Source organism: Drosophila albomicans, chromosome 3 (assembly GCF_009650485.2).
Source record: "Drosophila albomicans strain 15112-1751.03 chromosome 3, ASM965048v2, whole genome shotgun sequence".
Taxonomy (NCBI): domain Eukaryota; kingdom Metazoa; phylum Arthropoda; class Insecta; order Diptera; family Drosophilidae; genus Drosophila; species Drosophila albomicans.
The window spans coordinates 22,568,682-22,596,039 of NC_047629.2; the positions used below are offsets into that span (position 1 = coordinate 22,568,682).

At 37.1% G+C, this 27,358-nt stretch overlaps 3 protein-coding genes across 4 annotated transcripts in view; all 3 read left to right on the plus strand.

The window, feature by feature from the left end:
• LOC117567394 (zwei Ig domain protein zig-8) overlaps positions 1–19,769 on the plus strand; it is a 73,296-nt gene extending 53,527 nt beyond the window's left edge. Inside the window, exons 3-8 of one of the 2 annotated variants that reach the window (XM_052004214.1) lie at positions 2,536–2,613; positions 2,678–2,810; positions 16,540–16,662; positions 16,739–16,835; positions 18,188–18,285; positions 19,082–19,769. In XM_052004214.1, coding sequence (XP_051860174.1) covers positions 2,536–2,613; positions 2,678–2,810; positions 16,540–16,662; positions 16,739–16,835; positions 18,188–18,285; positions 19,082–19,389 — 837 coding nt within the window. In that variant the 3' untranslated portion in view covers positions 19,390–19,769. The remainder of the gene's footprint in view (positions 1–2,535; positions 2,614–2,677; positions 2,811–16,539; positions 16,663–16,738; positions 16,836–18,187; positions 18,286–19,081) is intronic. The other variant, XM_034247345.2, reaches the window with a different exon arrangement.
• A 3,384-nt stretch (positions 19,770–23,153) lies between these two features.
• On the plus strand, positions 23,154–24,269 carry LOC117566566 (uncharacterized). Its single transcript, XM_034246107.1, has one exon. It carries the CDS (start codon positions 23,154–23,156, stop codon positions 24,267–24,269), a length of 1,116 nt encoding a protein of 371 aa, XP_034101998.1.
• Positions 24,270–25,450: 1,181 nt separating this feature from the next.
• Positions 25,451–26,375, plus strand: LOC117566565 (salivary acidic proline-rich phosphoprotein 1/2). The gene is made up of 2 exons (XM_052004451.1): positions 25,451–25,533; positions 25,601–26,375. The coding sequence occupies exons 1-2, from the start codon at positions 25,476–25,478 to the stop codon at positions 26,326–26,328; spliced, it is 786 nt and encodes a 261-aa protein (XP_051860411.1). The 5' UTR covers positions 25,451–25,475; the 3' UTR covers positions 26,329–26,375.
• Positions 26,376–27,358: the final 983 nt, after the last annotated feature.

Sequence of the window (27,358 nt, forward strand, 5' to 3'; positions counted from 1 at the left end):
AGCGAAAGCTAACTAATTGCTCTAATAGATTGCGCACAAAACTCGAACTTAATGATAGTAAATTATTACCTATGGAAGTATGCTCAATTAGCGCAATTAGTCGCCTCGAGGAACTCACGTTTGTTTGCTCAATGAGAGCCAAAGAAATAACAATTCTTAGTTTACCTACTTGTTCTATTTATTAAGTCTTCAATAAACTAGAGTACTTTATTTGTTATAAATAGTTGATAAATGATTGTATTACTCCTTACTTTCTAAATAAGTAGATAAAGCATTCTATTATTCAGCCAAAAGTTCGTTATTACTAGAATAATCTTTATTTTAAATTTAGTTTAGCTTTTAGTTTATCCATGTGAATGACCGTTGCTTAACTAATAACAACACTCACTCTTTATTTATTTTATTGAATTATATAGTATATTATATTATTTTTATTATTTAGTTGAAGATTTAATTTAACCCTTTCTTAACTAATAACAAAACGAAAATAAAAATAATTCTATTAAGCAGCCATAAGTTTCTTATATTTAATTAGAATTTCACTACTTTATTTTCTTCTTTTGTTATGCCTTTTTCGATTATTTGTTTTATAGTTGCGATTTTATTGTGGTCATACGAACAAGTTTGGCGTATTCATGGACTCATCATACGCATTGAGTAGTGCTTACTTTCTGAACACAATGAATATGCCGCTTTTTTATGATGGAAGTGCGCCGCTTATTGCTTCAATATATTGGGTGATAGTTCAACTCTCCCGCTGTTCCTGCCACAACTATTAAAAGACTGACCTTGCTGCTCTATAAGCTGGAGGGTAAAAAAAGGTTTAGTTTGAAGTCAATTCAGTGCTTTAGGTTTTCGAATTCCTCTTCTTGTTTTGTTCGCTGTTCGTTGTAGGCGTTTAATATCGAATTCCCAATGCATTGGCTCATTTCGGACGAAAGCATTCGGGGAATCTGGGACAAGTAAAATCCAATGCGGGATTCGGCGAAGGCGAAAAGTCTATGATGAAAATCATAAAATTGCCGCATAAAACTTTTACAAGCAAATGAATTTTATTTTTACGTATTACGTGACCGTTTTCACTGCCTGCTTTCAGCTTCATTTTCATAGCCCGGCTTTGTGTGTGTGTTGACTTTAGCGCCAATCGAATGAATTTATTAGTCTCGTCCAGGATGAGATCAGTGGCAATAGTTGTCAGAAAAGGATTCGAGCGGCAAAGGATTGTTTATTTGCGAAGCGAGCACTTGGTAGTTTCTCTTTTATTGGCGATTGTTTCGTTCATTTCGTTCGTTGTTCGCACATGCTTGGCTTGTTTATGGAATGGCCCCAAGGCCAAGTCATAACAGTTATTAATGAGCCTGGCCGGCAAAACTGAATATTGCCAAGTTTTGTGCCCGCAAATATTTAAACTTTAAATTGGCCGAGTCGGCAAAACTTTGGCAGCACTGTAATTAAAATTGAGCATCACAATAACAGCAGCAGCAAAAGCAGCAGTGACAACAGCGGCAACAGTAAGAGGACAACTAAGAACATTAAATAAATTGGCAACAATGTGCCAGAAAAGGGCACAAAGGTCGACAAAAGAAGCAGAGAACGCAGAGGAGAAAAGAAATCACAGAGAGACAAAACCAGGGCTAATGGTTACCCCGAAAAAGTTACGGGAGCCAGGCAACGCCAGGAGCCAGAAGCCAGAAGCTAGAAGCCAAGGCAATCAAATGAAAATGTAATTCAAGCTCTAATAAAAATCGGGTCCAAAATAGAGGCCAGCACAATGAGGCTGACTGCGACTATCTGTGACAGCGAATTGAAAGGCATTTGAAACAATTCGAGTCTGAGAAGGAGACATAGAGTAAGAGAGAGAGAGAGAGGTAAAGAATAAGAGCGAGACAGTGACAGTTCATCGAGAAAGTGTTTCCGGCTTAAAGACTTTTCTGCAATTGTGTCTAAGTAATTTATGTTGACCGGCGTAATAAAAACGTAGGTTTGAGCATCGATAAGACGAGCCAAATATTCATTTAATTTCAGTTTTCATTTTCATTTGGTGTGTCAGCATGGCGTATACGCAACCCTTTTCACACTCAAATGTGTGCAGGGATTATGTGCGTTGGGCATTTGTTGTTGTTTATTGTTCGTGTTTGTTGTTGTTTTTGTTGCTTGATTTAATGCCAAAAACAAAAGCAGAAATCTAAAGATTACCAAACAGCAGCAAACCCCAAACGAAACAGCACACACACAAAAAAGTAAACTTTGCGCTTTCTTTTGTTACTGTTTTGCGCTGCAAGTGGCAAGTAGCAAGTGGCAAGTGGCAGCACACAGGATACACAAAGCGCTGTTAAACGCACTTGGGCGAAACTTTTAAGTGCGGGAATTTGTAATTTTTAAACTTTGCAGACATAAGACCCAAGCAATGTGAGGAACTCACAAGTTCTCAGCTCAGCTCAGTTCTCTTTCTTTTAGAGCTCTAAGCAAAGTGAACAATGTGTAAGCAAAGTCTTTATCTGTTCGGAAAACTCACGACTCACAATTTACTTGCAGGTCTCGTGGATACGCAAACGTGATCTGCATATCCTCACCGCTGGCAGCACCACCTACACCTCCGATCAGCGTTTTCAGGTGAGTCTCGCTCTCTGTCTGTGACTCTGAGCATGTTTTAACTCATCTTTATGGCATGATGCAGGTTCTGCGACCAGATAACTCTGCCAATTGGACACTGCAAATCAAATATCCACAGCCGCGTGACTCTGGCGTCTACGAGTGTCAAATCAACACAGAGCCAAAGATGTCCCTCTCCTACACATTCAACGTTGTGGGTGAGTATTACATAACAACAAAACTCCAATGTCGACAACAACAAGTTGTCTCACTAAATACTTGGGCAACACTTGACCCAGAGCACTCGGGTATTTGTGACCGGCTGCTTAGGATTCTTGTGATAGGAAATTTAAAACAAAGGCTACGACGCACTCTACGTGACTTAAATACTCGCACCCGACCCAAAAGGCAACGATATTGAATGTTAAGCTTGTAAGCGAGAAATGAATTTAATCAAACTGTTAGCAAATCATATAATGGGTAATATTATTAGGGAATAGAGCCCAAGTTAAAGTCGCTCTTGGCCAAATAAAATGCTGAGTAAATTCAAATGAAAACATTTATGGGCATTAACAACTTAGGCAACTTTGGGTATAAATTGATTTTGAAAGAAATGTAGACTTTAAAACGTTTAATATTTTTAACATATTGCGCAGCAAGTAAATTTTGTATAATCTTAGGATTATTGGCCTACAAGTAGAATTTAGCGTTGGAGAACTGTTATTTGAAATGAAAAACAAAGAAGCAAAACTCAATTCATTTTATATGCTAATATTTAAAAATTTTAATTTAATTTATTACTAAATTTAAACTAGGATATTCTAAGAGCTTAACGTTGCCTTTGACCAAATAAAATGTTGACTGAATTCAAATAAAAAAATGTATGGGCATTAACAATATTGGGGTTTCAAAATAAATTGAAAAACATTATGAATTGAAGCTAAGTAAAGTTTTAAATGGACTTTGAGTTTGAGGAATTAATTCTTTAAGTCCGAGTTCTACTAGATCTCAAGTTAAATTTATTGCTGTCAAATTTGCTGCTTGAAGTTGTGGTATAAAATGAAAAGCTAAGAAATCAAACATATATTTATTTTCAATTGAATTTAATATGAGTTAAAAAAAATTTCTCATAAGACTATTGAACTTAAAATGAATGCAAAATTTTGGAGTGTTTAAAGAAATACACAAAATATCCGTATCTGAGTATGTTTTAAAGTGATTTCATTTTCAAGTAATAATAGTTAAAACCTTAATTTCAGTTTTTAAAAGCGGAAAATTCGAAGAAGGTCTTAATCTTATTAGAAATTAAAGTTGCCTTAGAATTGAATTTAGAGTTATACGAAACCTATTCAAAGTTGTATGAAATGCAAAATTTATAAAAGCGACTTTACAAAATGCACATTGCTCACAAACAACAGCAAAGCCCAAAAGTCACTTGAATATTGACCATTTGAATACTCGATTTTCGGTTACATATGTAATTACAAGCACATTCGAAGGGGAAGTGTATTAATTTTCACACGCACCTTCTTTCCAAAGAAAGAAAACACCTAAAGGTGTCCTTTTTCTGGCATTTGATTACCCATTTTTAGTATTTGCTGACATTATTTTCGGGCGACCCTGGAGAACTTTAAAGTGTGCACAGAGGGTAAAAGGACAGAATGACAGAAGAAGGGCCCAAGCCATAGGTCGTAATACTCGAACAAATGTGAACATTTGTTGGGCTGCCAAAATTTACTTGCCAAACTCGTTGCGCAGCCGAGTGCTCACAAATATCGACAGGCTGTGTGTTATGCTCTCTAATGCTGTGTAATGTGAAGCCAGGCCAGTTAATAGTCAATGTACGGCATAAAGAACTTTTTGCCCAACGGCAATTATCATAACTCTCTTGGCCTGAAAGCAGACCACATACCGAAAAATAGGCAAATTCGCATGCTGAAAATTGTGAATTTACCGAAAAATCCAAGTTTGCAGCAGCAGGTGGTGAGGTGGGAGGTAAAATTGGTCACAAACCACTGAAGTGATTACTTTTACGAGTAAGTGTTGTTGCTCTTGAAAATTTGTTTTAAGCACAGGCCAAACGACGAGACGGGACTTTAGACTCCAGTTGCTTCGCTCTCGCTCTGTACTGCAGCCTACACTGAGTGGGCTTAAGGAAGCCATTCAATATGCATGTTATTTACACATCATGCATATGTGTGGGAGTCTGTGTGTGTGGTGGTGTGGGTGTTTGCTATACTTCCGAGTCTCTTCTTGACAAGTAAAAATGGCCACGCTGCGACCTTTGAGAGAAAGGCAGCTTGCTTGCTTTCTCGTTGTGTCCTCGTGTGATTATAAAATTGTAAATTCGATTATGCGCAAATTGGCTTGTTGCTGCTGCTGTTGGCCACGTTTGTTCTTAAGTTGGCTTAAGGATGGACGCTTAAATGTAGTAAAGCTAAGCTTAGCTTAGATTACGCTTTGCCTTGCTTGCTTTTGCTTGCCTTTTGTTTCACTAACTGGCTGTCAGTCTGGCACCCAAATGCCCCAGTAATTAGCTTAAGTTTCTCACCCGTTTAGACCGAACACACACACACACAGAGATCCTGTTAACCCTTTTGTGTAGTCAGCAGTTTTGCAGCTAATTGAAAAATGAAAAATGTTTCGGTATCTTGGCGAAGGTGTTGCCTGACTGCACTGCAGACTATAAATGTAACTTTTTATCTCTGGCCTATAAGTTGGCCAAGCTAAACGGGTTAGATGGCCATTTGTGTTTGCTTTGCTTATAAATTTTTCGTTCGTTTTGGTTCGTTTAGTGCATTTTTATCGCATCGCATTAGCAATGCATTTTTGTTAAAACTTTCTGGTGCGGAAGAATGCCTTCAATGAGCTTATTTGATTTCTGACCCCCCTCTGTGCTCCCCCTGTGTGTTGTTGTTTTAGCCAACTGAACTGAACTTGGCCACATGCGAGTGCAATATACACTCAACGACTTGTGTCCACTCTAAAATGCTTTGGTCAGCATCTGATGTTATGAATGTTTTAGCACACACACATACACACTATTTGACATGACCAATATGAAAAGCGGTTGGGAAAACAAGTTAACACGCACACATACATATACACAAACATATTTCTGCAGACAGCAACTTGACAGACTCGACAGACAGCTGGACAGAGCAAACGTCAAGTGAGACAGGCCGCTGCATAGACATCACACAGAGCACGAGTCATAAATATTACATTTGCGGAAATGCAAATGACTGCCAAACGGCTGAATAAACCACGCCCACTCGCTCCCCGCCCATGCAAACTAGTACGAGTGTAAACTACATATAGTATAAAGAAAATAAAAAGAAACTCCTCGAATCGCATGCCAGGGCATAGCTTCATGTGTTCATACTCATTTGAATGCCCAAAAAGAAATGTGCATATAAAATATTCGACATGCCACTCACGTGGAAGCGGCGGCAGCGGCTGCGGCAGCAATGCCTGCCACACTGTGGCAAAATCTTATTGTTTGCGGCAAGTTAACAAGTATTACATTTAATTAACAAATTTAATATGAAATTCGAAGCTTTAATTAAATGATAATTATTTAAAATATGCGTAAGGAGTTTCTGAATATTTCAGGAATAATTTTGTGGGCTGAATTTGTGAAATGAATTCAGTAAGAAGAATTGCATTTAATTGTCAATTTAATAAGACATTTTTAACTTTAATTAAATGATAATTATTTAAAATATGTGTAAGTAGTTTCTGAATATTTCAGGAAGAATTTTTGGAATGTATTTGTGAAATGAATTCAGTAAAAAGAACTTTATTTAAATGTCAACTTAATATAACATTTTGAACTTTAATTAAATCTTAATTAAATAAGCCAATGTGCTTTGAAATATTGTTGGGAATTTTTAAAGATTTTAGCAATAATTTGTAGGCTTTAAATTTGTGATGCATTTACTAAATCCTAAGAACAGCAAGTATGTATCAATTAATGCGATATTTAAACAACAGAGCTGCAGCTGACTGTGAGATTCATGCTAAAAATATACCTCATTAATATGCGAAAAATACCAAAACATTTGGTATATTAACATAGTGCAATATTGAAAAACAACCATAGATTTTAAAATATACCAGATTGTCACCGAAAGCAACTAACATCCGATCGTATTATTTCATAGGAATAATAAATACTGCTCTTAGTATATGGTAGACATTTTTAAAATATTTTAGAAACAATTTATGGGCTTCAATTATGAAATACATTAACTAACAGGAATTGCAATGTAATACTTAAATGATTTATAGAAAGATAGAATATGTGATAGTTTTTTAAATTAAGGTAAAGAAATTCTAAATATTGGATAATTAATTTATGGGCTTCAATTATAGAAATGCATTAACTAACAAGAACTGCCGGTAATACTCAATTTAATATGAAAGATTGTACTTAAATGAAATAATATAAAGATTTAAATTATTTGAATGTTTTTTAAAGTATGCTCAAGAATTTCTACATATATAACGATTAATTTATGGACTGTGCAATTATGAAACGCATTCACTTAATTATAACTGTTTAGTAATCAAATTTTGATGCTTGGCACTTTAAGCAATATTTCTGCTTTTTAAAATTCCTTCATTCAAATACGGCTTTTATATTTGGAATGCCTGTTGCCACTGTACTTCGCCTGATGCTGTTGTCGTTGCATACATCTGGATGTTGTGTCAGTATTTTTTATGCGCTTATGCAAATAAAAAATTTTGCACTAAAAATTCCATAAATTTGTTTGTCTTGATGCCTTTGTTGTTGTTGCCCTCTTTTTGGCGCTAGTGAAAATTCTATTACACACACCCTCAAAAAGTCGCGACGGGGAAAAACAAACGCCAGCGCCAAGTTGACCAGAAGAACCATAAACATCAGTCAAGACTTTCGAGGACGTCGAGATGCGGATGTGGAGATGCGAGATGGCATGTAGTGTAGGTGTTGGAATACTTTAGACATTTTAATGCAATGGCAGCCCCTTCAATTGCTTAAATTACCAAGTTTATTAGCGAGTCTCGACAAGGTGTCAAACTCTGGACGAAACACTAAAGAAAAAGAGAGAATCGGGAACTAAGAACTCTGAACTCTGAACTCAGTTCGCTGTTCGCTGTTCGTTGTTCGCTGCTGGTAGATTTTAATTTGAAATTTAAGGCAAATTACGAACAGCAGAAGACGCTGCTGATAAAGAAGGCAAATTGTAAATGAAATTATGTACTTTGCGTGTGCGTCAAAACAGACGACAGCGACACCGCGTGAAAATGAAGATGAAGATGAAGTAGGCGTAGCTGTGGGGAAAGATCCTTAAAAAGGTGTTGTTGATGCCGCTGCAAAAAAAAAAAATTTGTTTACCAGCGCGAAAGTAATCAAGCGTAACTATACAGCAGCGGAGAAAAAAAATAAAACAGGAAAATATCTTAAAAAATAAATTGCTCAAGCGCTGCCAAGACAGTCAAGGTGCCAGCAGCTGACGATAGACCGAAAGAAAGGGGCTGGAAAGGTGGGAAGGAGTAAGGGAAGGGAAAGGAGAAGGAGCTATGTTTGAATTTAAACAAAATGCTGGCAATTTAAATGCGTAGCCAGGCATAGAATGAAAGCTAAAGAAGATGTCTGTCTCCGGCTCGCTAGATTGCTCTTTTTTAAGATAGATAGAGAGGGGAAGCAACTCTCTCTCTCTCCGTTCCACTCTTGTTGTTGACATTAGCAGCCAGCAAATTGCATGCAATCAAGCGCAAATAATTTCACTGCCTTTCCAGCTACATAGCAGCCCAGTTAGAGAGCAAAAGCGAGTGAGAAAGCGATTCAATTTGTGCGCTTTTTATATTGCACAATATTGTTTATTTAAGGCGCAGCCAAAGGCCAAATCATGCACAAAAAGCACTTCGTCAAAATGTAAATACATAAATAAATAATAAATTAAAATGGACGCTCTACGCTTCTGTCTGTGCCTGTGCCTGTGTCTGATATGCCCAAGCGATAAGTGAGCACATACTTAACATAAAATAATTTAAATATTTCCCAGCAAATGTTTGCTGAACAAAAATAAACAAAAGCAATGCTAACAAATATTTAGCAGAAAGACTCCCACAATAGAAAGATGCCCAAATTTTAAACCAAAACAGACAATTTAAATAAAAAGCTTTTCTATGAAATAAATTGTAGCTTGAAATCGATTAAAATTCTGCAAAATAGTTTCCCAGTTGCAACTCTAAAATTTATAACTTCAATTTTTAGCTTCTATATTTATGCTCGCAAAAAATTGAAATGAATGAGAGAAACAAATTATACACATTAAAAAATTGAAGAAAAAAAACACTATTAATAAAAATCTGCATTGATAAATTTTGCAATATTCTCTGAAGCAACGCAATCGATTAGTTTTGAGACTGAATGATGAACGCGAACTCAAATGAAACGCAACTGACTGATGCATAATTCAATGGTTCTGTTCGTTATTAATACTTAATTTAATTATAACATTAAAACCGAGTCGACAAATCTTTTATGCTCAATCATTGCATATTTATTTCTGTGATTCACTGAGTCGGAATCAAGAAATGCACAAGTAGGAAACGAAAATTTCAGCTGGAAATATATAATTGAAAAGGGAAGCTTAAAGTTGGCTCTGAGCCCTAAGTGAGTCTCATATAATTCACGGTAATAAGTCGTTGTGTGGTCAGTTGTTGTTGAGTCATTTGAGAAATTCAATTGGTTAAGTAATTACACTTAAATCTCAAAGACACACACACACCCACACATGCCCCGTAGACATGCTTAATTACTTGTTATTAATTCGGAGCTTAGATCATCTTAGGGAATCATTCGAGTGTATCGTCAGCAATTTGTCTATTAAACCGCAATTTAAATGTCCGACGCTAAAGCTGTGAAGTGCGCGGTTCATAAACAACAACAATAATGCTAACAATTATTTGCATATTAAAAGCTCAAATCTACAGTTGCTACAATTACACTTGGGCGCTTTAAAGTTATGGCAATGCGATTGTCTTAGTAACGCGTCTTTTGCTCTACTTTGGAGTGTCTTTTATTCGTTCTTGTTGTTCTTAGAGCCTGCTCTGAGATTCATCGGCTGACCCAATTCTCTGGCAAATTGTATTTATAGCACAGAACAACGACGCAGCGAATCCGCCAAAATGAATTGAGTAGCATTAAAAAGTGCATTAAGTTTTATTTATGCCAATCTGCTACACACATACATTCTAGCAGATCGCACACACACACATACACAGCAGGCACTGCGAAAAAATAAATAGAAAGCTGGTCGCAGTTGCAATATTCTTTGAGAGAAGCCTGTTATTGGTAGGAAAATACATTTACTTGTAAATAAAGTAAAAATTAATGTAATATAATTACAAATTTAAAAAAAGGATTACATTTTATATATAATATTAATAACCAGTTTCATAGTAGTAACTCTCAGTAAAAAGCAGTCCAATTTGTTCTACAAAATAATATTCTTAAATTAATTCCGCTTCGGTCTAGAACTTTTAAAGAATAATTTTTCAATGTTATTTTAGAATGTTCATTCGTTCGTTTAGAATTAATTGTTATTAAAATTATAAACTGAATTTTAAAATGAAAACAAAATTCACAATGCATGAATTGTGTAAAATACAATTTTATTTTTAATTTAAAAGTCAATCATACTTATTTTACTAATAAACTACAAACTTCATACTTCTTGTACTAATAAACTACAAACTAAAAAGCAACCAATAAAAATAAGAATTATATTAATTTGACACAAGCAATTCTAGATTGTAGAACAAAAATACGCAAATATTTTCTCTTGTTTCCACTTTCTACAAAATGTGAGTATATTTCTTACTTAAATAGTGAAACGTGTTCTGTTTTAGGTAGAGTGTAGGAATGTAGGAAAGGCCGCAACGCAAATGAAATTGCAAACATAATTTGCGCTAGTAATAACAAAATGTTTTACTATTTGCATTGTTTGTGGCAGGTCGGCAAGTAGAAAAAGAGAGAGAGAGAGAAGGAGAGAGTAAAAGACACAGAGGGCAAAAAAGCGCTCGCAATGATAAATTACAAGGATATTATCAAGCTGTAGGTGGAGCGCTTGCTAGACGCATGATTAATGTCTCCCGAATTATTATTAATAATAATAATAATAATAATCAGAAGAATGAAATTGGCAATGGCATGAAGGACATTGCCGCGATTATGATTATGAAGGAGAGGGGAGCTCAGGATTATGTCTGGGGCAGACGGCGACGGCGATGACGATGTTTGATGATGATGATGTTTTGGCATTTCATTGGGGGCCTTTTGTTCGGGGCCATTTTGACAAGCATCGCGAAGAAATTCTTAAGAATATTCCAATCAATTGTGCGACTGACTTTTACAAATTGAATTTATTTATTTGATTTGACAATTAATTCCAAGCAATTTGCGTTTCGAGACGCAAGATTAATGGCCAGGGGATGTGTGCTTAAAGCGCTCAACTTTGCATTTCGCAACCAACACTCAAATTATGCTTTAAATCTGCACCCCAAATAAACAAAAAAAAAACAACAAGAAGAATGAGGAAAACTGTTAAATTGTTGTATGTCACTTAGCGCTGCGAAACGAGCTGAGAATTGCGAATGCGAACGAGAACGAGAACAAGAACGAGGCAATAAATACTCGTATATGTTGTACATGTGTGCAAACATACATCAACATATGCGGGGAAATAAATTTTTACAACAGCAGCAGCCACATTGCAATAGTAAACAAGGCTAAAGGATGGTCCAAGGGTTACCCTATATAATACAAAGAATGTAGAACTTAAAATTGTAATAATATTTTATGTTTATTTTTAAAGTAGAATATATTAAATACAGTGATGACTAACTGATTTTGCTTAAATTTATTTGTTTTTAATTTGCTTAAAACTTGACGGATTTTATAGTTTCAAATAAACTTGATATCTGTCTTTAAACTCAAAGTAAAATTTGACTAGAAAGCTTTTATTAGATAAATGACTGACTCACAACCGTGCTATGTTTTGGCTCCCGTAGTTTTCTCTATACAACCCTGGAGCATCAAAGGAATTCAGAGCTCTTTTAGTGCATCCATTAGCCTGGCATACCCGCTGGTTCCCGCAGTTGATTGCACAGAGCATAACACAAGCCTAGTAGCTGCATTGTGGCGCCCAAAAGTATGCCATGCGCAAAGTTCATTGCTCCAAATGTTTATGTTTATGGGCATATAGGCTTATGCGCATTTTATGCGCGAAATCAAGAAAAATGAAAATGCATTTTCATGACTTTTCTCCCTCTCTCTCTCGTTTCGTCTCGTCTCGTTGGCTGTCTATATGTCTACCAGTCCGTCTGTCTGTCTGTCTGTCAGTTGGCCTTCTGTGGCTGCACAAATTCTGAGCTTTCCTCGTTGACTCTCTTGTGTGTGTAAACAAGACTCAGTCAAGCTGAGTTCTCAGTTCTGTTTGCCAGCTGCCTTTATCGTGTTTTTTGTGAGGCCCCTTGGCAGCTGGCCAGCATAATGTGGCCAAAACGTGTAGAACGTGGACTCGGCAGCTTTTTGGCCTCTCTCTCTCTCTCTCTTGCTCTGTGTGTGTTGCTGCTGCGCCTGGGTCAACTAATGAAAACTTCAAACAGCTGGGCCAATAACCGGAATTGCGCTTAGACTGGCAAACTGGGCAGAGCCTGCCCCAATTGGTTTTGGCCTAAACGCTCGACATTCATAATGCAGGTGACCCTCTTGGTGGTAGCAGCAAAGCAGAGATGCCAATTGCCGCAAACAGTTAATCTAATTATTGTTAAATAAGCAATTTGCCCTCGAGGGCAACTGGCAAGTATATTTCTATTATTTGAAAGGAGCGTGAAGAGAAAAACCTCTCTCATATATTTCCGAGAGTTGTCAGCAGGCAATGCAAGAATGGCAAACATGGCTAAAACGGAAGCCAAACGAAAGTACAGTTATATGCGGGTACAAACACACTTCCATACACACACACAGTTAGCACCTGCATACGTATACGTGATGCCACATGAATTAACCAACACACAGAAGCATATAGAGTAAAGAGTGTGCGAGGGGTAACGTGTGCGGTTGTGGGCGCAAAGTTAGCGCGTTGTCAGCTGCATGTGTGTGGCAATAATTTTCGGCTTTCTTCCTCTTTGTTTGCGCGCATTTGGGCCAACTGCTGTAGCCAAGTCAGCGGCAAAAGTCATAGTCGAGAGAGGTTTAGCTTTTCCTGCCACAATTGTTTTGCCAGGCACAACAACAGCAACAGCAAGGACAACAACAACGATAACAACTACTTCTTCAACTACAACCCCAATAACAGCAACAACAATCAGCAAAGGAGCTGCAGACGAAGAACGCGCAGTCAACACCCTCTGCGGGTCCATAAAGCAGCCAGATAATCGTCTGCAATGTTCGAATTCCATTTGGGGTTTGTTTTCCACTTTCGGGAGTGTATTATTACCATGCTTGGCATTTAATTTAGATTAACATTTACCCCGCCAGATCAGATCCTCTGCAAAACAGAATCGTTGTCTTTGGCAGGTCCTTTTCATAGAAGTGCTAGATATAAATCTCAACATTTCCTAAACAATAAGAAATTTACGAAAGAAATAAGAATAAAAATACCTTTATCATATTTGCTTTAAGTAGATGGAAATATGATTTGAATGCGTATAATATCAGAAACTATTCTATTATATGAAATAAACTCATCTGAATCAATAGAAAGCAAGAATTCATTAAGCAATTTAATAAGAAATGAGTAATCATAGAGTAAATTACTTGACTTATTTTAATAACTTTTTTGATGGGTGCCGCTCATTTTTTGTATATGAATTACAAAACAAATAGAAAATTTGCTTTCTCTATTCGTGAAATAGAAATGCATACTTAAAATATTAATACACAAACATTTAACATTTATATTATATTTTATTCATATTAATAGTCACAGTTTATACATTTTCATCAATTGTAAAGTAAATGTTAGTTGAAAACTGTCGTTTTTTGTCAAATAACCAATCGATTTCGAGTAAAAATTCGCCTCCTGGCCATGGAACTCGAAACTTCTCATAGCTCATATGAAATCCATCAATAATTTGTGGGCCCTTGAATAGAATTCTATTGCTGTAAGCTATACTTATTCATTTGTACTACTCACCATGTAGGGACACGAATGATTGAAATTGGTAAATTGTTTCACCATTCTATAAAATATTATAGCAACCGGATTATAAGGTCTATTTACAAATTGGCAAATATCAAGATTGACTTTGTAGAGAAAAGGCTTATAGCCGCTGGCCTTCTTTAGAAAGCGCGACTCCAAATTGATGTGATAAGCAGGATGCAAGACTGTTGCATTAAAATTCATCACAGTTTTGTAACGATTTATCGCTCGAAGGCGGCAATGATGAATGAGAAACCAAGATTCATTGTATGAGCGACAAACCAAATTCGTCAACTTACATTCTCCTGCGTTCTATATTTAGTAATACAAAATTTTAGAGTGGAATAGCTTTAAACACAAGACTCACATTAAAACTCAGCTGACAGACTGCAAGTACTGCGACAATAATCCATTTTATTACCATAACTAAGCACAACTGAAACGTTCGAACGTTTGTTCGGTCGAATAGACATTTAAAATAATATTAACTTATTAAAATGATTTCACATTTATCGTACTATCAAAATCTACATATGCAAATGGACTATTAATCAATATATAAAATATATAGAGTTGTTAAAATATCATTATTTTATTATATTTTTTTTTTTTTGACATAGGAATAAAAACTCATCAACCAACATGTATGGTTAATTTAAACTGGAATTATTATTATTGCTAAAAAGATCATTCAGTTGATCTATTTGATACACTGCTTGTAGTCATATTGTTACACACTGCTTGAATTCATCTTTGCTCTGCTTGCTGGTACACTGCTTGCAATGTGTAGGGGTTTGTGAAAACTTAAGTTTAATATTGTACATATAATATAATACAATACAATTAAACATTCAATCGATAAAATCGAAATTTCGGAACTAGTAACCATTAAAGTTAAATACGATCTTCATTCGATACGTGTTCATAATACAAAAGTAGGCTTATTTTAGCTGCGGTAAATGTCATTCATCATTGTCACCTGATAATCATATATGTTTAAAAGGTTAACTCCATTAAACAAATAGCTTGCGTTATAGGTGAAGAGTCAAACTCAAATTAGTATAGGAATAGTCGAAGCTACTCACGTAAATAAAATATGTATTGTATTCTAATTGTGCAAATGAATAACCTGTAATTATTATTTTCCTAATCAACAAATTTCACAAATTTTAAAAAATTAATTAAGAATACTAACGAATTTCGGCTTTATGAATTGCTGCACTAATATACCCCAATTGAAAATAAAGTAGGCATAGACTTGATACACACAAGTAGCCATAAAACAAGCTGCAGAAATGGGAAACAAAAGTTATATAGAACATTAAAAACTTTTCAATTCCAGCTGTTCATTTCGCTATCGGCATCAGGTATACTCGTACACCTTAGTGGTTTAGGTAGATGCCTTGGGCAACCCTCGCATGGCAATTTATGGGCGCGCATAAAGACACACACTCGCGGCAGAGCGCATATGAAGCTCATGCAAATCAGCGAGAGCCCAAAAGTATGCAACACTTTTTGCGTTACACTTTTGCCAAATGGTTTTTCGTTGCCGCTCGATTGAATGGCAGCCGAAGGGAGCTACATAAGATGGGAATAGTTGAGGGGAATAACGCGAAGCACACAAAAACGTAGTGAAGTAGAGTGTAGAGTAAGCAAAGCAAAGCTTAGCCATGTCAATGGTGTGTGTGGCATGAGAAAAGAGTGCCAAAGTATCAGCCGTAGAGTCGTGCCAACCGAGTGCCCTTATGCCTCTGGTTCCTTTTTCATCCCATCATCGTTGCAGTCAGGCAGGCAGGCAGAGTTCCAGTTCCAGTTCCACTTTCATTTGCAGTTGCCGTTGAAGTCGTCGGTTGCAATTTATTTACGCTGGCTTTGCGGTTCTTTAGCACCGAAGTTGCAAAGGCGCAAAAACGTGGTGTACGCTTGTCGCTGCTCAAAAGTGGAGCAAACAACGTGTGTTCTTGCTGTTGTTGCAACAACAGTGACGCGGCAAATTGCGAATGTGTGTGTGTGCTAGTTTTTGGTGTTCGCTTTTAAGCGCTTACAGACATTAGTGGCAATGAGGCAACAAAATGTTAAACTTAAAGTCACCATCGCTCAATTCAATCGGGACATTTTCCATTACAGCGACTGTCAAGACTCTTAGCTCAATATATATACGTGGGCGAGATAGTCGAAAGTCATAAGCTCGCACCGAAAATCTTATTTGGCGTGCTGTCCAAAGCAATTTTCCATTTTCAATTGAAATCGTTCGACAGTTTGGCTTTAACAACAAAAGGCACTTCAGCGTTGACACTTTGATTTCGCTCGCTGCAAATGAAAAGCGGCAAATTTTTAGACAATTCCCCATTGTGGCAAACGCAGAATAACCGTTGCAGGTACAACGGGGCGTATGAGTGCGCATTCAGTACGAGTATCTCGCCCACACACTTTTTCGCTGTGAGTGTATGTGGTTGCTGCTGGCTTTTATATGGCATAACAAAAGCTTATCGCCAGCATAATAGAGACACGCGTCTGTGTAATAAAGTAGGCAGTCAGACAGACAGTGGGACAGACAGAAAGTCGGACGGTTAGACGGATGGAGGGAGGCTAACAGTCAAGTCGGGCGTTATCATTAACATTATTATTATTATTATCATTACACAAACAGCGCTTTGTGTCTGTATATGTGTTCTCAACTTAAGTGACTTTTTGTTCTGCATTCTTTTTTTCATTCTCTCTCCCTTTCCCTTTTCTTGGCATTGTTAAGCAGAGCTCAAAGCGGAAATCTTTGGACCCAGCGATCTGATGGTTAAAACGGGCAGCGACATTAACCTAACCTGCAAAATTATGCAAGGCCCACACGAGCTGGGCAACATATTCTGGTACAAAGGTGCGTATGCGTAATGTTTACCCACTCACATACATAAGAAAACAATTTAATTTGAATGCTCATTCCAAATTGGCAGGCAGCGAAATGCTCGACAGCAAGAACGAGAACGAAATCGACAGCTCCATGGCCAGGATACGAGTTGAGGATGATTGGTCGGATGGCCTGACTTCCAGGTATGTGTGATTGCAAAACAAAGCTCGACTCGAAAATCCATTTCAAGTATTTGCCTTAAAATGTCGAGCACTTAATTAAATTGTAAAGCGGAAATGTAAAGTACATTTCCACTTGCAAAGACTGGCAGACATGCAAAGAGTGGAGAAGCGGAAAGAAGTGAGAATGCTAGCTATTGCTTTCAATTTTACAGGATATATTTGAGTAGGAAACTTTAGAGAGCCATTTGAAGCGAGAACTGGAAGCACTTTAGGAAAGAAAGGAATTAGTAAAATTTATTAAATAATATGCAATAAAAATGTTCGTGCAAATAAAGAAATTCAGAGATTAATTAAAGAATTTTAGATAATTTTAATTTTAAAGGAAGTAGTTAAAGAGAAAAAATAGTCAAATTTAATAAATAAAATGCATTACATAAATAATAAATAATCAGAACATCTGTAGAAAATGTAGAGTTAATATTTATTAGAAGAAAATAAGAATATTGAAGATTTTTAATGAAAGAGAAGATGTTAAATAAAAAATATCATAATGTTAAGTCAAGCAGTAGATAAAGTATTATTAGAAAAAGTAAATAACAATAACAATAAGAGAGACAATTAAAAAGACATTAAAAATATATTAAAGTGGGTTTGAAAAATGGGAAATTATTTTCAATACTAATAAAATTCTTGTAGTATTACTAAATCTGACGCTCAAAGGGTATTTCATAGCGTATAAACTAACTACGGATAATATCGTACACAATTGTCTGCAGTTAGCCGTGTGTGACTTTTAATTTGCCTTAGTTTTTGCTGTCACCCTCGGAAGTTACAGTCGCAGAGTTGCTGTCCACACAGGAAGAGGACACGAAGCAGGGAGTAGCTGAAGTGCAGTGTTCGTAGCTCGTTGGTTGGTTAGCTGAGAGTTTACCCTATGGCTATACATGGCTACATGTGCTCATTGTGCATTTATGCCGTTAACTAACGACACTGTCGACCATAAAATGCAGATGCCGGGCAATAAGAGCAGCAGTCAGCATCAGCATCAGTATCTGAGTCAGATTCATAGTCAAAGGATACTATAGAAGAGAGGAAGAGAGGGCAATACGCGCCCATAAAGTAGCAAAAGTTTTTAATGTTGATGCAACAAAACGTTTGCCTCCAATTGGTAGGAGAAGAGAAAGGGTAGAAAGGTGGCAGGAGACAGGCGCATTTGATGTGGCAGCTACACCGTGCCCTGGCATAGAGTAGGTTATTCATTTGCTGGCATTCGCAATTCGCATTCACTTTCAGCCACCACTAACCAACTGTGCATGCTTCGCTCTATCCCTTTCACTCACACATTTGCTGTCTCTCTCACTGTTTTTCCATAGATTAAAAATCAAGCGTGCCATGCCCGGCGACACCGGCAACTACACCTGTGTGCCGACTGTGGCAAAAACCTCCAGCGTCTACGTGCACGTAATTATTGGTGAGTATGTGTGTGTACTGAATGTGTGTGTGTGTCTGCGTGAGTATGTGAATGTCAGTGTGTGTTTGACAGTTTTGCATGTTTATGACAGGAAGTTGCCTGTTAGCAGAGCGCGCACATTGCAATTTGAGCATTTCAACTGAATGCATTGAATGCCAACTACAAGGGAAGACGAAAGAAGTGTTCGCAATTGGGGGGAAAGTGGGGAACGTGGAGAAAGCAGGGAAAGCACACTGTATGAAAGAAGTGCGGAAATTATTTCTTGTGAGCTGAAATGCCAATAATCAAGAGCTGCTTCAGGTGGAAAGACACACACATATGTATACAGCAAACAACATCAACTTCAACAGCAGAAGCAGAGGCAGCAACCTCTTCTGTGTGCTCAAGTGCGCATATAACACATAACAACGTGTTGTTGTTGTTGTCGATGTTGTTAGTTGCTTGTTTGGCAAACAGGAAATGCGCACAGGCAAAGTGGAGCAACTGCAGCAGCAGCAGTAGCAAGTCGTCGATATTATCAGTGCTCTGATGCGACCCAAGAAGATGCCCCTTTATGTGTGTGTGACTCTATGCCCCGGGGCGATTGAACCTGCCCTGACACAGGTAATCAGAGCAGCAACAACGACAGCAATTGCTTGAAGAGCTGCTCAACTAAATTGCATCCGTTTACGCATGCGCTTCACTGGAGTCTTGTTAACAATTAACAACTAACAATGCACTTTTCACTTTCACTTTACTTTTATTATCATCCATGTTGACATTTATATGTTGTTCTATTCTTGTTTGTTATTGTCAGGTGAACACCCGGCGGCAATGCAGCACAATTCGAGCAGCAACAGCAACAGTTTCTATTGCGGAATTTGTTGCATGCTGCTGAGCATCGTCTCCTGCTGCCTGCAGCATTGGTATGTGAGTGGTGCGACGTCTGAGACAATGGCCGCGCTGTTGCAGCTGTCAAAGTTGCCACCGAGGCAATTGTCGCACTACCCAACAACAGTTGCAGCGACAGCAGCAGCAGCTGCAGCAACAGCAACTACATTTAATGCCCGCCCCCGTCCCAGCAATCGCCTCGATAGTCGACGGCTTGTGCAGTGCATGAGATGAAGGAATGGAACCCCCAAGGATATGATGGTGAACTCTACAATCATCGCAATGCTATTGATAACGATGACGATGATGATGGGAATGATGATATAAGAAAGCTGCAGTTTAGTTAAATTCAAGACATGATTGAATCGAATCGAATCGGATCGCATTGATTTCGTATCTAAAGATAAACAAGCACTTAGTGAATAACAAAAAACTCTCTAAACTTTAAGCGATTTCGAGTAAGTTTAGCCAAGCAGACGGAAAACGGAATCAACCATGGAGAACAACACAAAAAATATATATAAAAAGCAAACAAAATAATCAGAATAAATAAGTATCTCTTTATATATAAACATATATCGATAACTAGTTAAGAGTTAAGCCAACTGTAGAACAGCAAATGCACTTGTGGTCACAAAAGTAATTCACAATTTGCAATAAATATTTCTTTTGATGTAAGTATTTTGTTATCTCAATATTGTCAGATAAAACACATTTTGTGATCACTTAGCGCATTTGTTGGCACACCACTTCACTTGCCAATAGAAAAACAGTTTACCGACATTTCTCATTATGAATTAAGACTTACTAGCTATAAATATGCTTCATATTCAAACCCCGTCAGTCAGTCGATCGTATACAAACTTCTGTCGCTCACAGTTATTCGATTAGCCTAAAAACAATACAATACAATACAATACAACAAATTATTCGCTGTAAATAAATAGCATTCCGCAGGTTTTTAGTGTTTTCAAATTCGTATATTGAAAGTTTATTTTTAATTTGAGTAGCATCCAAAATTTTTCATATGATTTGCTCATTTAAATTGCAAATTTAAAACTACATAAAAGAACATCGCAAGTCGATTTTTAGCAAACCCTGGCAGATGAGGTATTTTATATATATATTTTTATACATTGAAAGATATTTATAGATATTTAATTTAATTTACCATTAATTTAAATTAGAAATTGAAATTGTGTTGGCTTTATAATTTTGCACAAAATTCAATGCTCGATATTATCATTCAACACTCGATTAGTTCTTAGCCCCACGTTGAAAGTGGAAAACTATCTGCTAGGGTAAAACAGTACGAAATCAATCTGAATTCATATAATTGCTTAACAACTCACTAGCTACCCAATTCATCAGCATTGCCGGGCTCATTAAATTGTCACATTGAAACACACTCAAAAACGCAAATGAAAATGAAAAACACAATAACAAAACTGGTAGAGAAATTCGTATTGAACAAATTTGTTAAAAGCTTTCCAATTTGGGTTCGATAGTACCATGTATATACATATATATAGAAAGAGAGAGCATCGTTAGAGAGATAATTAGTTTTGGCTGATTGAAGAGAAGAGCATATGGAAATGCGATTTATAATTGTGCTTAACGCAAGCTGAATGAAAATTGATGGTAAGTGGTGATTGGCTGGAAATCGATGGAAATTGATGAAAATGTGCGAGCACTGTAAATAAATTCATTAGTAGCAAACTGTAGATTTAATTAACTCTTAAATAATAATAAAATTGAACATAAAAGCTACATACAATTTAAATGTTATATCTGTTTTCATTTGGATAACTGCGGCACCAAAAAAAAAACAAAAACACAAATTGGCAACACAAACTACAGCAAAACGAGTAACAGACAAAGAATAAACTATTTATAGAAAAAGCAAAGCAACAACAAAAAAATAACATATAAATAACATTTCAGCAACAACAAATAGACAAAGTTAGTGAGAATTTTATAAAACAAAAAATAAATGGATACAGAGAGTGCAAACAGGACACGAGATTTGTTGGGTATAAATGATCGATTTGTTTGTGTGTATGTGAGTTCAGCTGTGTGTGTGGGTGTGCGAATGTGTGAGTATAAGTGCTTGTGTGTGTGCGTTTGTAAGCGTAGATAATTAAGTAATGAAAACACTCTGTAAATACATAAATTACTTATAATTAATTTTGCATTAAATGGTCAGACGATAACTAATATTTATAATAAGCATAAACCGAAAGAAATATATATATATAAACAGAATCATAAGATATACATACACAGACACCCACTCACACACTGTCACACACATACACGCATATCTTAAGCTGTATTGTGTCAGTTTATCTATTAACTGTAAGCAACATGACAGTCTATCAAACAAAGAGAAATGTGTACAATAAACTAAGTGTTTATTCATACGTGTCGCAGCATTTGAAACTACATGTTTAGGTACACTTACACACACACCATACCAAATACACCCACACACACACATAATTTAAATGAATTAAGTGAAATATAATTATGAGTTAGAAAAATTACAAAAAACTCGGTGTGTCTTATTTCGTCTTCACAGAATTTCAGATAATTGAGCATCGAACAAATCTCTCGTCAAATGAACATCAATATCGCCAAACGAAGAGAAGAAAACTAAAATTAGAACAAACATCTTCGAATTTGAAATACTTTTTGTAGTAGAACTATGCAAACATTTTAAGAATTTTAATTTCGTAATTAATGTCGTAGTAGTCGATTCTTGTAGTTGTCGTAGTAGTCATTTCTTCTACTCTTGAGTGTTGAACTATTCAAAAAATATTTCTGATGTATATCTAGTTAAATAGAAATCACCTTTCATTCTTTGAAAACAATGAATCTAGGTGTATCTTAATTTCGCTAAAATAAAAAAACAAAATGAAAAACTTTCACCCGGACAATCTTCGACAAAATTGTTTCCCAGAACAAACAATTTTAGCACTCGCTTCAATCATTTAAATAGTACACACATAATGAAAGTAAATAGTTGGTACTTATCACACAATTCAAATCTGGATCAGAGAGACACTTAAAAAAATTAAAAAAAAAGCTATTTGTGTCTTCTTCGTTTCATCGCAGTTTAACAGACTTCCATGTGATGGAGTATCGAGCCAATCATTCAGCTATTTAACCCAAAACCAAAGCGAGTAGAAAAACAAAAAAAAAAAACAGAATATATAAATACCCTTAGTTGTAGAACTATACAAAGAATGTTATTGACATATATCTAGATAAATACATAACATTTTTAATTTTTTAAGAAGAACAAATCTGAATCTCACTAATGGTAAAAGAGATAAAACTTTTACCCAGATTAAATTGATTAAAAATATTTCTCAGAATAATTTTAAGAATTTAAGCGCTCAGTAAAATTAAACACACATAATATTTGGTATTTTTCACACAATTCAGATCCGGTTCAGAGAGACAAGCTGTATGCCACATGAACACATCAATGTGCCCGCCTCGTTGTGAGAGTATCTTGAGGTGGCGATGGAATCGTATGCACATAAATTAAAGAACTGTTAGTGTGTTATTCCCACAATCAGATGTCAATCGAGCTAAACGATGATTTTTAATCTATTTGCGACTGACAAATTCGTTATGCTCATTAGCATTTGTCGTCATAGGCTCTGACAACCAGTTCCAAGTTTCAAGTCTCATGACAACTTCTCTAGTTCAGTTTATGGCTTGACTGAGCTGTGGTCAGAGTGATGTTGATGGAGCTGAGCTTTAATGCGTTCATTGACTCGATCTCGAATGTGTGTCAGATTACAGACTACTTAATTTATTAAAATGGATGAAATCGCTGCTCGCATGTTCAACTTCTTTGGTTAATTGCAATATTTGGTTAATATTTACCGTTGTTTTCTCCTCACTTTGTTGGACGAATGTATAAATAAAACCGTCGCAGGCCAAATGAATCTTAGTATCTTAAGATTTTGCACAGCTTTTTCACAATGCAATCGAGCGTGCTTCGATATCTGAGCCTGCTCTTCGTGCTAGCTACATTGAGTTGCCTTCAAGCCGCACCCTCAGCGGATAAGCAGACAGTGGAGCAATCGTCACCCAAGGCGGAGCAACTAGTGCGCGTCTATCCCATTAATGAGGAGCAGTACGAGAAGCTGCTCAAGCTTACCAATGGCAAGAATCTGATCTCCGAGGCGCGTTTAACCAGCGCTGGATTCACCGCCGTACGCAACAGTCTCGACAACGGCTGGAATTCGTTGCTGCGCATCATTGGACTGACCACCACAAGTCGCTCGGAGCAGTCAAAGATCGATTTCGATGGCCAGCCTTTGTGTGTGATGAAGCGCAGTCTCTCAGACGCTGTTGTAGATGCAACCGAACCAAGAGCGTTGGAGACTAAGGAACTTTCCGATGAGGATTCTGTCATCAATTGCATCGTTGTGCTGAAGAAGGACCCGGCAATAGAGTCGCAATCAGCGGTTAACAATCCCAGCTTTGCTCCTTACTGGTATCACGAAAACAATGCTGCTGTTGTGCCAGAGCAAGAGCTGCCCATTGAGCCACAAACCAACGAGCCAGTTGCTCCAGCTGTTGCCGAGCCAGTTTCCATTGCTGCCGAGAGCAACAAGGAGCAACTGGTGGCCACTACAACCCCCGCGCCCAAAGTGAACAAGCCCAAGCCCAAGACCAGATCCAAGTCCAAGTCGAAGGTGCAAAAGAAGAAATCAGACGCTGGTGCCTCCCGTGAATACAACCCCTATGGTTTGCCCCCACCTCCTCTCCCACCAACCCTTTATGGCAGCTCCTATGGCAGTCCCTATGGCGGCGGCTATCCCTATGGAGGCTTCAATCAGAATCCCTACGATGGCTTCAATCCCTACGGCTCCTTTGGCAATCAGCCCGGCTATGGCCAGTTTCCACCATCTATTGGCCAGCCGCCACTCTATCCTTCTTCCCCCTACTACAGACCCCCTCCACCGCCTTTTAATCCGTATCAGTTTTACGAGCAGACCGCCGCACTTGAGGAGGAGGAAGACGAAGACGAGGAGGCATATGAAGTCGATGGCGATGTGGATGGAAGCTACGAAAATGAATATTACCATTAGTTTATAAACCTATTTCTTTAATGATTTGATTATACAGAAAAATAAACGAAACTGATTGAAGTTTTAAATGAAAGTACTTTAATTGAGGTCGAATTAAAGCATTTGATTTATTTTTAAGGAAAAATAAATTAATGGTTTACAGATAAAAACAGTTTGATTCCAAAAATAAACTTTGAAAAGATTTAATATTTTATAGAAAACTTCGTGAATTAAGTGATCGAAAAAATTCTAGTGAATGTCAAAAGATGAATCTATCTTTCTACACTATTTTTAGAATCTTCTAAATATGAGCTGACTCTCATGAAATTCATAAAATAAAACTGACATAAAAAAGCTATAAAATCAAGCTTTATCCAATTGATGCTATGACACAGTTTCTTCACAATAAATTCTCCCCAATAGGAATAACTCAATTAGGTAAAGTCACGAGTTCCAAAATACTTAAACAAAGGAAGAAGTTTATGGGAAAAGTAAAACTTTAATCCCTTGTTTGACCATAATGAATATAATTTCTAAGAGTCCACTTGATTCACACGATCTGTGATTAACTGACAAATATAATACAATTTAAATTTGCAATACTTAAAAAGAGTTTTAAGAGATGTAGTTTCCTTAATGCTGTTTCTATTGTAGGCCAAAACCAAAAATGGAGCTACTCGTGTTGCCATATTTATAATTGAATCGATGGCACAAATCCAAGACAATATTTAGATCGCAAGTCATTGAATGGGAAAGCATTTCGCCGTTGCTCGTTGAGCGAAATGGACCATAAATAAACAGTTATCGCATAAAGGCATCGACTATTAAGTATAATCTCTCATGTTCCCATGTTCTTATTTTATTTCATGTTTTCTGTGCTTTTTTTTCATTTTGGGGCCCAGACGAAAGCAAGCGAATAACCAATTAGGGGCTTGGTTCATTCAAGTGGAAATCATCATTGAGCGAATTCTTACAGAATGTGGAACAGCGATTAAATTATACCCACATTGTCGCTGCTTAACTTGGTATAGTTTAAGTTGGCTCAAGGGCGGGGCAGTTTAATAACACTATTAAGTTCCAACTGATTTGAATGATAATGACCAATGGGCACTTTAGGGCCATCAAAACAGTCAATACGAAATCAGCGAGAGCAAAAGTCGGATATAAATATGTTGTCAGGCCTGTCGAAAGTTATTCTATCACAGCGACCGCTGAGCTAAGGCTGTTATGAAGATCCTACAACTTGTGGCAGTGATCGCGCTTTGCGCAGTTGCAGCCAATGCTGGTAAGTTGTACAAAGTATTGAAATGATTCCTATAAAAAAACACCCGCTTCCTCCTCACACTCAACAGCTCCTAGGGCACAATTGCTGCGATTCCATCAGGTGACGCGTGAGGAGTACGATGAGCTGCTCAAGCTGACCAACGATGAGGGTCAAGTCTCTGAGGCTCGTCTGCTGAGCAGTCCATTGAATGGCATCAAGCATTTGGCTCACAAGACAGGCCTGTCCTCCTCCGATTATTTCCCCTCTTTCTTTGACTTTGACAAGAAGAAGACCAAGAAAGTCTATCCACTCTGCGTTGTCTCCACTGATGATGACGATGATGGTGGCAAATCGCTGAGCCACTACCACGATGAAACTCCTTCCGATGGTGACAATACTGACAACGATGAAGGTAACGATAACGAAAACGAGAACAATGAGGAATCTGAGCACCACGGTCAGAAGCCTACGACCACATTCTGCACGCTGGTGGTGCAGGGTGGCGACATCGGTGGCAGCAGCGGACACAGCGGTAGCAGCGGCAAGCCGAAGCCCAAGCCTAAGCCAAAGCCAAAGCCTCATCACTCTGGCCACCAATCGGGTCACCAATCTGGCCACCAGTCTGGTCACCAATCTGGTCACTATCCACCCGGTTATCCCAACCGTCCACCTTATCCACCACCATTCTGGGGTTGGTATCCCATCTACTACCCACCACCTGGCCCATATGGACCCTATGGTCCCCCACCTCACAGCAAGCCACCGAAAGATGATTGTGATCCCAAAAAAGAAGATTGCCCAAAAGGATTTTTCTGAATTCTTAATATACTCGACTGTGAGACACCTGTTACCCATTTCCAATAAAACCATATTCTAAAAATACATATACCAAATTTATTTACCGGAAAAATACTATAATATAACTATAGAAGGTTGTATTTGGTATATCGCTGAAGTACTAGTAGGCGTTGCAAAAATTTTAAACAAACTGCAAAAATAACTTGCGCTGTCTGGAAAAATTATATTTCTATCTCTTATAGTCTCGGAAATCTAGATGTTCATATGACTGTTGAGGGTGATCATGAATATAAGTACTCAATGGGTTCGGAGATGCCTTCCTCGCCTGTTACAAATATTTCCTGCTGCACAAAGTTAAAAAAAATAGTTGGTTTAGTTTGCAGACTGGCAGAATTATTTCTAATTACTTCAGCTGAAAAAAACGAATTCTTAGATCAGTTTTACTATTTCTTTGCATAATTGAAAAAAGGAGTGTGGTATATATTTAGTGTTCTTTATTAAACAAAAGTCTAGAGTGTCTAAATGGATACTAATTTAATGAAATATATATCAATTCAAGTTAGCCAAAATAGTTTGCAGGCTATATAATTGTTATTGTTGCATTTAGCATGCACATTAAAATTTAAGTTGAATTGCACTTCGACTAAATTGTTTCATTTATCCTATTTTTCAACTTGTATTGATTATATTTATTTTAAAGAAATTTAGAAATTTAATCGGCAAGAACAACAGGCAACATTCTAATTGCGACTGCACTTGAATTGCATTCGGATTGAATGCTAATTTGCAATGGGTGCTCGCAAATCGGGTGTGATCGAAAGTGTTACAAGGTCTGCAAACTAACAGCAGCATCGAATGCCAGCATAAAAACTTGATCTAGGCAACAAACAACAACAATGAAAAAAAAAAGAAAATAGGGGCAGCCATGTAAACAACTGACATTACACTGTCACACACACATATACACACATTGACATAGGCGGCAATACACATGGTTGCCTTTTGTAGGGTTGCAGTTGCAACAAGAGCAACAACAACAGCAACAACA